Below are 11,963 nucleotides of genomic sequence, written 5' to 3' on the forward strand. Positions count from 1 at the left end.
GCATTAGTGGGTTTCCCCTTTGGGGGCATCTGGGGTTCATCTCACTGGGAAATTCTTGGAGATGGGTAGACTCTATGCTAATCCTATCCCTCATTGGGTAAAGGCTGCTCCAGGAAGTCAACTCCCCAATACTACATATATATATATATATATATATATATATATATATATATATATATGTTTAATTTTTAATTCACCATGTTGTACATAACACCCCCAGGATTTGTTTAATATTCCATTTTGTATATACGAACCACATCTTTATCCATTCATCCATCCATGGACACTTAGGTTGGTTCCATGTCTTGGCTACTATGAATAATGCTGTAGGGGACATGAAGGTGAAGATATCTCTTCCAGATAGTGATATCATTTTCTTCAGATAAATACCCAAAAGTGGAATTGCTGGATCATATGATAGTTCTATTTTTAATTTTTTGAGGAACCTTCATACTGCTTTCCATGGTGGCTGTACCAATTTCATATATATATATGAATATATATATGAATATATGTATATGTATGAATATATGTATATGTATGAATATATATATGAATAAGAGAAATTCACATAACATAACATTACATTTTTGCCTTTAAAGGGTTATCTAGTATATTCACTATCTTGTACAACTGTCACCACTATTTTATTCCAGAATATTTCCATCACCCGAAAAAGAAACCTGGTACCTCTCCATACCCCTACTCCCCAGCCCCTGGCAACCACTAATATACTTTCTTTTTCTATAGATTTGCATATTCTAGATATTTCATATAAATGGATGTGGGGACAGAGCCCCAGAGAGCAGTTTACAGGCTCTCGGCCTCACGTGGAGGGGTGCTGGCTCGGGTGGTGGATGGCCGTCGGCTGTGGCTGATTGGCCGTCGGCTGTGGCCTGTTAGCCGATTGGCCGCTGGTATAACTGCTGTGGCTACGAAGGATTGCCGAGGAGCCGAGCAGAGCCCAAGAGAGCGGAAGAGGAGGGCCGAGGAGAGTGGAGGAGAGTCGTAGGTCGGTCGGTTGGCGGAAAGGTGGACGGCAGGTCGCGCGTCCGGTGGGCCCAGCCTCCAGTGAGACCATAGTGGTATGGCTCCTCTACCTATGGCTCCGTGGGTGTTCCTTTTTGGCCTCACCATATCCTGCGTTCTTATGGGGGGAGCGGGACCAGAGACCCCACAGGCCGTCCCGCACGACAATGGAATTGAACAATATGTGGCTTCTTTCACTCAGCATGATGTTCATAATGTTTAGCATAAAGATTCATCCATGTCATAGCATGCATCAGTATTTATTTCCCTTTTTGCTGAATAATATTCCATTATGAGGGTATATGACATTGTGTTTATCCATTTATCCGTAGATGGATGCTTAGGCTGTCTCCACCTTTGGCTATTGTGATAATGCTGCATTGTTCCTGTTTTCAGTTCTTCTGGGTATACTGCTTTGCTTTTTATAGTTGAATAATATTCCATTGCATGGATATATCACAGTTTGTTTGTCCATTCATCAGTCGGTAGACATTTCTGTTGTTCCTACGTTTCGGCTGTTGTGAATCATGCTGCTGTGAGCATTCATGTGTATGAGTTTTTGTATGAACATGTTTTCAGTTCTTTCGGGTACATATGTGGAAGTGGAATTGTTGGGTCACATGGTAATTCCACGTTTAACTTTCTGAGGGACTGCCAGACTGTTTTCCACACTGACTGTACCATTTTACATTCCCACCGGCAATGGACAAAGGTTCAAGAGCTCCCATTTTCCACATCATTGACAATACTTATTTTCTGTTTATTATTATTATTGCTATCCTACTGGGTGGGAAGTGGTATCTCATTGTGGTTCCCCAGTCCTTCTGACCTGTCCACTGGACAAGCCCAGCATGGCCCTGCAGTATAGGAAGCTGGGGTGTGCCTGGGACAGCGAATGCTGAGAGGATGTGGCCGGTCAGGGTGCTGACAGCACCTGCCACAAGCTGTGACCTTGAGCAAGCCACTTCCCCTGCTTGCACTGGACCAGCCTCAGTTGTAGAATTGGGATAATAACATATACCTCAAAGGGTGGATGCGAGATTTCAATAAGACTATTGTGTAGTGCTTGGCATAGCCAAGTGCAGCGTGTGCGGCGTGAGAACAGGCAGTATTTACTATTTGTTTCCTCAGCACTCAGCTATGAGAATCTCCCCCACACTTCCTAGGCAGAAATATATGCTTCCTCTTCTGAATTTCCACAGATCTTGTTTATTCTGGCATTACAGCTCTCCCTAGAGGCTCTAGCATGTAAAGAAAAAATTTGTGGTGTTTGGATGTCATCAAAACACAACTTTGTTTCTCCTTCCACCGCTTTTTTCTGTGGTGGAATCTTTCCCTGCCCTGGCTGAGAGTTTTGCTGGGGGACTTAGGCCCAGATCAGCCTTACATTCAAATCTCTGGAACTTGACTTGGTCCTATGGGAGCCCCGGATCAGTCCCCTCCAGACTAGAGGCCTCAATGGGGAGAAGGTCCCTATGCCATTCACCTTCTTCGTGCCCACCTCGCCCCCTTTCACCAGCTTTGGGTCCCTCCTGCCCAGGTGCAGGGAGGAGGGGACAGGTGAGAGGGGGCAGTTTCTGCTTGGCTGATGGCTTTACCCTCTTTGGATGAGGCAGCAGTGTGTTAAAGTGGCGCCCCTTGGTGGATTTAGTGGTTATGTGTTTTGGGGGGCTCTTTAGAACTCCTTCTCTGGGGTATTGCATCTGTAAGCTGGGTTTGGCTCTTTCTTCAGTCCCTGGGGTCTGGTCCTATCCTCTCGTCTCTCCCAGGGGCCTCCAGGTCGACCACCAATAAGCAGACCTCCTGGCTCTACCATCAGAGTTTCTTGCTTCTTGCCCTCTGGGTTTTCTGGGAGTCAGATCCCAACGCCATCCGCTCACTTTACCTTTCCCAGCCTGAATCAGCATGGGTGGTCTTTATAAAGGGCACTTTTCAAAGGCAGCGAAGTCCCCTCCAACTCTGGGTTAGCCCCTGTCCCAAGAGGAGGACATGGGGACTTGCAGGTAGCAACAACTCCCCCTGAAAAAATGTGTTCACCTATCTCTTTAAAAAAAAAAAGGCTTTTTATTATAGCGAAAGCTCTCAACAGCAAAGAGGGCATATGCTGAAGCCACATGTGACAGCTTCCACAGTTCTCACGGCCAGTCTTGTTCTAGCTCTCTCCCCTTACATATATCCTGTCATGGGTTCTACTGTTTCTTCTCCCTGCAAAAAAAGAAGTCTTAACCCTCAGTACTTATGTATATACACTTATTTAGAAATAGGGTCTCCACTAGGGTTTCCGGGCAGGAATTCCCACCTGTTGTCGGGAATTTTTTTCGCTTTTCTGTTCCTGAATCCCGAGAAAAGTTGGTCAGGAAATCGGGAAAATTGGCTCCTTGTACCCAAGTGGTTGGTAGTATCAGCTGTCACTTTGTGGAAATGATTCATCGCGGAGAACAGAAAACAGTTTATATCTCGGGATTTGGGAACGAGAAAGTGAAAAAAATTGCCGAGAAAGGGTGGGAATTCCCGCCCAGAAACCTTAACAGGTGATCAACTTAAGATGAGGTCATTAGTGTGGGCTTAACCCATAGCGACCAGTGTCCTTATAAAAAGGAGAAATTTGGACAGACGTGCACACACAGCACACTATGTGAAGATGAGGCCGAGATTGGAGTGAGGCTGCCAGAAGCCAGGGACCACCAAAGATTGCCAGCAAACTGCCCGAAGCTGGGAGAGGCCTGGGACAGATTCTCCAAAACAGCCTCAGGAACCAACCCTGATGACAACTTCATCTTGGCTTTCTGGCTTCCAGCACTGAGCTGATATATTTCTGTTAGTGAAGCCCCTCCTTCCCTTCTCCCCTCCCCCAATCTGTGATACTTTGTTATGGCAGCTTGAGCACATACTCTCCCATCCCCCTATTATTTGAAAGCCCATTACAGACATTGGATTTTTTCTTTTTTTTTAATGCTTTTCTCCATCCTGATCTGGCTGAGGGAGAACAGGGGAACAGGTTCTGGCCTATTTTTTGAAAAGCCACATGGGCAAGGGTTGGTCTGTTTCTGATGGCTGTGATGTAGACAACTGAGCCACATTACTCCTAGTTACAACTATTTAGACTAGGCCAGGCGTTGTCAGAACAGCTGGGTCTTACCTTAGGACTTGATGCCCCATGGGGCTGGCCAGAGGCACAGGAAGAGGCAGTAAGTTTGGCTCAAGCACACATAGCATTTCTTGCTCAGCCTCTGCACCCTTTCTTACTGCTGGCTCCAAATGGCTTTTTCTTTTTTACTTAGTCAAATCTAGTACTTTAAGGATCAAAATTTATTTTCATTGAGGAGTCTCGAAGAATGTCTTGGGAGTTCTGAAGCACTCCCAAGAGAGGCATTTCAGATCTTTGCGGCAAGGCACAGCCCAGCTGATAGGTGGTCACTGTGGCTGCCTGGCCTAGCCAGCACATGCAGATGGCAGTTCTGGCCAACTTTAAAGAGATCGACCACATTATTTTATAGTCTGTGTTTTAACTATTAAAAAAATTAACTTGGGAGCAGCTGGATGGCTCAGTTGGTTAGAGCGCAAGCTCTCAACAAAAGGTTGCCGGTTCAATTCCCACATAGGATGGTGGGCTGTGCCCCCCTACAACTAAGATTGAAAACGGCAACTGGACTTGGAGCTGAGCTGCGCCCTCCATAACTAGATTGAAGGACAAATACTTGGAGCTGATGGACCCTGGAGAAAACACACTGTTCCCCAACAGATTAAAAAAAAAAAATTAACTTGGGGGGGGGGCAAATGATATCAGCAGACTCAAGAATTAAGGTACCGGTTGGTGTTTTAAAAAACGTTGATTCACTTGTTTATTGACCACATTGATTCTGACTGTGCTCAGGGGAAATCACTGTGATGGAAGCTCAGGTCTGCATATGGGACCTACTTGTGGAATAAGCCTGCACATCGGACTGAAGGACCATAAGAAGTGGGGCCACAGAGCCCGTCAGGGATGTGAGTACATGATGACGTGACCAGGAGCCAGGCGGTACCAGGAGCAGGTTCCTAGGGATGTGCTGCACCCACACTCCTCTGCGAGCTCCTGGAGCCTGCCTCACCCTGGGGAAGCTGATGCTGGGTCATTTCTATACACAGTGCTAAGGTTGCCCCTTGAGGAGAGGTGCTGGTGGTGCTCAGCACTGGGGAGAAAACCCGACTTGCCAGGCGGAATTATTCACAACATCGCAATAAGCTTTTCTATTTCTCCTCTGTGATTAAAAAATAAAATTTATTTTAAAAACAGAAAAGAGAATTGGGACAGGAGCTGGGTCAGGCTCTCCGCCGAGTTGCCCCTTTTCAGTCACGACACCTGCCGGGCCACTCTTCATGGGCTCAACCTCCTAATTCAAAGAGGGGGTCTGGGCAGTGCTATTCTTGCAGGGTGGGTGCAAGGCCCCCAAACCACCGGGGGCTTGGCTTGGCTCAGAGCAGGCACCTGGCATGGAGAGCAGTGCAGGAAGAAGGGCAGCTGATGGGCCCTGGGGGTGCAGGGTAGGGGTTCAGGGGAAGTCACAGTAGGGCAGATGGAAGGGGTAGAGGGGTGTATAGCGTGAGTCGTGCCAGAGCAGCTTCTCCTCCAGGAAAGCGACAGTCTGCAGGGTTAGGATCAGCGTCTGGTGCTTCAGCATGCTGTGCACATTCAGGCCTGAGGGGCAGGGTGGGGGGTGTAGTCAGCGGGGCTGCACCCCACATCTGCAGCCCCTTTCCCTACTCTGGGAAGCACTCCCCCTTACAGAGACACCATGGGCTGGCGTGGAGTCTTGAGCCCCACGGCCTGGGTTCAAACCCTGCCTCAGCTGCTCGCCACCCGGAAGACCCTGGGCAAAGGAGGGTCCTCAGCCTGTCAATTTCTGGCTGACAGCCTCCCACGTACGCTGTGCATTCTGCCCTCTGCTCAGCCATGATTCCCACCTCACACTCCAGTGGGTAGGCACAGACTATAGACAGAACAGATGAATAAACACAAGGTACTGAGGGTGGCCAGTGTGGCTGCCGTTAGTGAGCAAGAGTGGGAGAGGGAGAAGGGAAGGGTAAGGAGAGGACGAGGAGGTCATGTAGGATCTGGTGGGCCTCAGGGAGGACCTGGGCTTTACCCTTGTGCAGTGGGAGCCACAGAGGGCTGTGGGTAGAGGGGTGTGCACCAAGCTGTGTTCATAGGCGCCCTCTGGCTGCAGTGGGGGGAACAAACTATGGGGATGAGGCCAGAGGCATCTGCACTGGTCCAGGCAGGAAGGGGAGGGGGCTGGTCCAGGGTGCTAAGAGGTGGCCGGATTCTGGATATGTTTAAAGACAGAGTTGATTGGGTATGACTTGGTGAACTGACCGAGGAGTGGAGGGTGATGGCACGCTATGGGGCCTGAGCCACTGGAAGGAAGGAGATACAGAGATACCTATGAGACCCCCACGTACAGCTGTCCAGGAGGCAGCTAGACATGCAATGAGGAGGCCAGGAGAGAGCTCTAGGGATCAGTCAATGCGATGATGGGTGTGACATGCCCAGGACAGGCCTGATTTTATCTTTCCACCTCTCTGAGTGAGGAGCCAGGCAGGGACAAGCCTATGGGCCCTTACATTCCCTCCTGCCCCACACTGGGACCTGAGCTTGGACAGATGTAATCTCAGAGCATTTAAGAAAGTTATCAGGGACTGGCCGGTGGCTCAGGTGGTTGGAGCGCCGTGCTCCTAACGCCGAGGTCACCGGTTCAATTCCCACATGGGCCAGTGAGCTGCACCCTCTACTAAGATTGTGAACGGCTCTCCCTGGAGCTGGGCTGCCATGAGCAGCCGGAGGTTGGCATAAGCTGCCGTGGGATGCCATGTGCTGCCGTGAGCGGCCGGTGCCAGCGTGAGTGGCTGGCAGCCAGCAAGAGCTCGCCCACTGACGATCGGTGACCAACTGCCTCAGCCAGGGAGAGCACAAGGCTCATAATACCAGCGTGGGCCAGGGAGCTGTGTCCTACACAACTAGACTGAGAAACAACGGCTTGAACTGGAGTGGGGGGTGGGGAGGTGTAAGGGGAGAAAAATGAAAGAAAGATATCATTCTTCTGATGCTTTGTTTGGGCCAGTTGAGGGTCGGGGGTGGGGGTGGGGCCCAAGGCCAGTGACTGTGGGCAACTGAGAGGCAGATACAGGATTTGAACTGGCCCGTGCACTCTCTATCTAGGGACCTGGGGATGGACCGGTGCCCTTCACTCACCGACAGCTGGGATCAGGTTGAAGGTCTTGAGCCTGGAGGTGGCTGCCACGATGTTCTGAGGCATGTCCTCATGTGCTCTGAAACAGAGGCCAGGAGGTGAGCCCTACAGAGGATGGAGCTCAGCCCCTCCCGCCATCTACCCTACACGCTCACAAGTCCACCAGCAGCACGGAGTCCCCCCAGCGGCGGTAGCGGGCCAGCTCTGTCAGGTACTGGGGGTCTTCAGTTGGCAGCTCCAGGGAGTCCACAATGTGCAGGTCATCCTGGTGGGAGGACAGGACAGGTGGTCTGAGACCCTCTCCCCCACCCCCATAGCTCCCAGCCCACACCCCAGGACCCTAGTGGCGACTGGTGGGGTCGGGGCTCTACCTGGGCCAGCTTGATGGTCAGAGCCACCTTGAGGCCCTGCACCCGCAATTTCATGGGCAGCATGTAGTAGTAGCTTGTGGGGCCCCGGGGGCCGTGGGCAACGCCTCCTGCAGGGACAGAGGTGTGTGAACAGGTGAGAGCCCTAGCTGGGCTTGGAGGTCAGAAATTTGCCTCAGTGGCTGATGTGGAGGGTGGGGGTAGGGAGGCTGCCAGCAGCCAGGCTGAACTCCATCAAAGAGGGCAGAGCCTCAGGTAGGGCTGTATGGGGAGGCTGGATTGGGCATCACCTGGCACAGGTGACTTCACCTCCCTGAGTCTCCATTTCCTCAGCCATCAAACCCTGAGTGACGATTGTCTACTTGTATATCCAACCTCTGCTAGGCCCTGGAAATGCAGCAAGGAACAAGATGGACAGGATCCCTGCCTCATGCTGTTCATAGTCAGACAGAGGCTTGCATGCAGAGGGAATCAGAGCTAGGAAGGACAGCACAGGGGTCGTGGGGGGCGGAGGACCCAAAGAAGGTCAGGGAGGGCTTCTTGGAGGAGGTGTGGCCCAAACACATCAGAAAGATGACAGGAGTTGGCCAGGCAAATGGGAGTAAGTGCTACTTGGTCACAGAGGGTGTGAAGAGGACCAAGAGGAGGGGTCTGCAACCACCAGTGCCTGGAATGCCAAGGTAAGAAGCTCAGACTTCTTTAAAAAGCTGCAGGAGCTGGGAGTCTGAGGAGAGAGGCCAAGACCAGAACTGGGGTGGTGGGTGGGAGAAATGGGGAAAAGTGGACAACTCTCAGATCTCTGCCCGCACATGGGCAGTGAGGTCTATAGCGGCCTGAGTCCTGCTGTCCCTGCCCAGGAAGGCTGATAAGGTGGAGGGAATGGGACTGAAGAGACAACACGCCATGTGTGTGAAGAAACACCAGACCCTGTGTTAACCCACAGGCCCCTCCCTGCCCTGCCTGCTTACCTCCTCGCCAGATCGGGGAGCGGATACTGCCATGTCTTGCACGCCCACTGCCTTTCTGTGGCCAGGGCTTCCGGCCACCGCCCCGCACCTCAGCCCTAGTCTTGGTCTTGGCATAGCTCTGTGGGCACAAAGTGAGGAGGGGGTCAAGTTCATAAGGCAGATATCATCGCAGCCAAAAGGCACCTGACCCAAGGATATAGCAGCAACCTGGGCAGACTGGGCCTGCTGCTAGGGAACCTGACAGGAGGCACAGAGATTGGGGTTCCATCGTGACAAGCACAGATCACTTCTGGAGGGCAGGAAGGATAAAGAAATCAACAGTTCCCTCCTCCACTCCAGAATGTCAGCCTCAGAAAGTGAGGGGCTCTGTTGCCTGGCATACCATAGCTGCTCAGTATTTTGGGAATGATTTTAATGCGGCTGCACCTAAAAGGAAGGTGGGGCATGGGGAAAGACATGGCGAGAATTCGGGAGAGGTGCAGGTGGGGGCTCATGAGGGACTTCCAATGCCAGGCTGATGACTTCATTCCCAGAACAACCAGGAGCCAGGGTGTGGGCAGAGGGGAGAGCTCACTGGATTTCTGAGGTGGGCAGATGGAAGGCAGAGAGACGCTGACTGATAACGGCTTCTTCAATGTTCTTGGCATAAAATCCAAAGGGCTCACCACTGTTCCTGCTGATCTCTATGGTCACACTGGGCTGTTTTTGGTCCTTGCCACAGGACCTTTGCATGTGCTGTTCCTATTACCTCCACTCCAGCCCTACTACTCCCTTTATCGAGTTAGCTCCTGCTGCACACCTGAGGTTGAACGTCCCTTTCTGTGGGACAACTTCCCTCATCATACTTTTATTTATAGATATGACTACTTGATTCACATTTACCTCTCCAACAAGATAGCTTCATGAGGGCAGGGATCTTGCCTGTCTTGTCCCTAGCACAATGCCCAGTGCACAGTGGATGTTCAGAAAATGCCTAGCAAATGACCCATCAGTGAATGGTTTGGGAGAGAGAAGAGGGCCTGAGCCCAGCACACCAAGCTTCCTCTGCCTCCTTCTCCCCACCTCACCCCACTTGGGACACTCACAATTCTCCTGAAGTTCTTCTGCCAGATAGCAACCTGGTGCAGGATATCCAACCTGTGGAGGAAGGAGACATGAGAGGTCTGCCTCCACGTAAAACCCTCCCATGGCCTCCACCACGCTAGGTGAAAACCCAGGCTCCTGCCTTCCACGTCCAGGGCTCTGTGTGATGTGCCTCTGCCGCTCTCCGAACCCAGCTAATAGCACTCTGGCTCCAATCCATTCCATTCTGTGAAATGGAGTCTGGCCTCCACACCTTTGCACTTGCTGTTCCCTCTGCCTGAAATGCTCTTTCCCTGGCTGGTTCCTTCTCAGCCTACAGCTCTCGGCCCAAACAGTATCTCCCAGAGGAGCGCCGTGGCAAAAGAGAGAGCCGCCCCTTCCTCCTTCTCACCTTACTTTTTTCCTACCATTACTTAATGCCACCTTCTTTACGAAGTAGTTTGCCTCTCTAGCCCTTCACTGCCCCATATGGTAGACACTGGGCACATGTGTAGCTACTTAACACCTAAAATGTGGCCAGTGCCACATGCTGAAATGACAGTATTTTAAATGTATCAGGTTAAATAAAATACATTATTGAACTCAATCTCACTTATTTCTTCCTATTTTTCTAAAAATGTGGCTACCAGAAGAATTTTAAGTTACATATTATGTGGCTACTCACATTATGTGCCTACACTGGACATGGCTGCCACGGTAGTCTGCCAGGGGTTGGCAAACTATGGGTAGTAGGCCAAATCTGGCCTGCTGCCTCTTTTTGTAAATGTTTTATTGGAACACAGCCACGCTCATTTGTTTACATACTGTCTATGGCTGCTTTTGCACTACATTGGCAGAGATGAAGAGTTGCCACGAAGACATTATAGTCTGCAAAGCCTGAAATATTTACTATCTGGCCCTTTACAGAAAAAGTTTGCTGACCCCTGCTCTAGACTGTAAGCGACATCAGTGCTCATTCACCACACCTAGAATGGAATCTGGCACATAGTAAGTGCTTCAGATATTTAAAAAATCAAAAAATATATATTGCGTTTTAATTTTTTTTGTCAACCTCTACTACACTGGTGCTCTGTAATGGCAGGGGCAAACCACACAAATAACTGCAATGAATTAATAGCACTTACTTGCCAGACACCATGCACATAAGAGGCATCATACACATTGGCAAGCAATAACCCAGTCCTGGGAGTTGGCCACAAAGGTTGAGATCCTGGCTGTAAAGCTTACCAGCTGGGTGACCTTGGGCAAATTTCTTAACCTGTCTGTGCTCAGTTTATCTGCAAGATAAGGATAACAGAACCTCTTCTTCCTAGGGTTGCTATGAGACCTAGTTCACCAAAATACAAATAGGCTGTGCCAGGCACATAGCAAATATTTAGACATTGTTAATGACAACTTTTGCAAAAACCAATCACAACAACAATAATCAACATTTCTATAGAATTTATTATGTGCCAGAATTAACTCATTTAATCATCACAGCAACCTCTCAAAGTTTGACAGAATGGAGATGGTAAACCACAAAGGGAGAAGGCAGGACTGGAACCCAGAGGTTTTGCATCCTTAACCCCGAGAGAATGCTACCTCTCAGCGCTCAACCTCACACAATTCTACAGCAGGAAAACCATCATCCCCTTTGACAGGTAGAGAAACTGAGTCTCAAGCCCAGGTCATCCTGATTCCTAAACCCGCGTTCCTCGTCCCTCTGCCACCCATTTCACCATTTCAACTCCCCTTCACCTGGGCGCCGTGGAGAAAACGTCAGGGTGCAGCTCGGCCAGACCCACACGCTCCTGCTCATAACCCCGCAGGGACTCGACCCAGGCCTGCACTGGACGCCGGTGCACGGGTACCGGGAAGTCGCTCTTACGCAGCACCGGTGCTTGGGGACCTGAAGCAATTGGGAGGTCAGCGACAAGGGTCAGAACTCCCGGTCGCCGACCCTCCTGAGGCGTCCCCGGCAACCTCACCCGCGCTAGCCAACGACTCTGGCTTCTCCAGATGCTGCCCTGCCTCTTCCGCCAGCGCGTTCAGGCCCTGCAATGGTGGACAAGAGTGAGAGACGATCCTGGACCAACCAACCTTTGTCCTCTGACCCTAACCCCAGATCCCGGCCTCACCCGGCCCCCGGTGGGCAGAAGGCAGGCCCGTGCCCCCGCCCGGAGTAGCTGCAGCATTGCGGCGCCGCTCCCCACGCGGAGAGGTCACGGCTCCCTCTAGACTCGCTCGGCGCCTCGCGATGACGTCACGCACGCTCTGTGGGCCGCTCCGCTCGGATTCAGGGC

The 11,963-nt window shown here is 50.9% G+C and overlaps 1 protein-coding gene across 2 annotated transcripts; it reads right to left on the reverse strand.

The window, feature by feature from the left end:
* Positions 1-1,270: 1,270 nt before the first annotated feature.
* MRPL4 (mitochondrial ribosomal protein L4) lies at positions 1,271-11,937 on the reverse strand. 2 transcript variants are annotated; one of them, XM_019744987.2, is made up of 9 exons: positions 11,799-11,937; positions 11,649-11,715; positions 11,419-11,569; positions 9,681-9,732; positions 8,596-8,713; positions 7,631-7,737; positions 7,415-7,524; positions 7,262-7,338; positions 1,271-3,234 (listed from the first exon to the last, which is right to left on the reverse strand). In XM_019744987.2, the coding sequence occupies exons 1-9, from the start codon at positions 11,853-11,855 to the stop codon at positions 3,182-3,184; spliced, it is 792 nt and encodes a 263-aa protein (XP_019600546.2). In that variant the 5' UTR covers positions 11,856-11,937; the 3' UTR covers positions 1,271-3,181. The 2 variants fall into 2 exon arrangements, with proteins under 2 accessions (XP_019600546.2, XP_019600545.2); XM_019744986.2 differs by lacking the exon at positions 1,271-3,234 and adding an exon at positions 5,272-5,707.
* Positions 11,938-11,963: the final 26 nt, after the last annotated feature.

This window comes from Rhinolophus sinicus, linkage group LG07 (assembly GCF_036562045.2).
Source record: "Rhinolophus sinicus isolate RSC01 linkage group LG07, ASM3656204v1, whole genome shotgun sequence".
Classification (NCBI taxonomy): domain Eukaryota; kingdom Metazoa; phylum Chordata; class Mammalia; order Chiroptera; family Rhinolophidae; genus Rhinolophus; species Rhinolophus sinicus.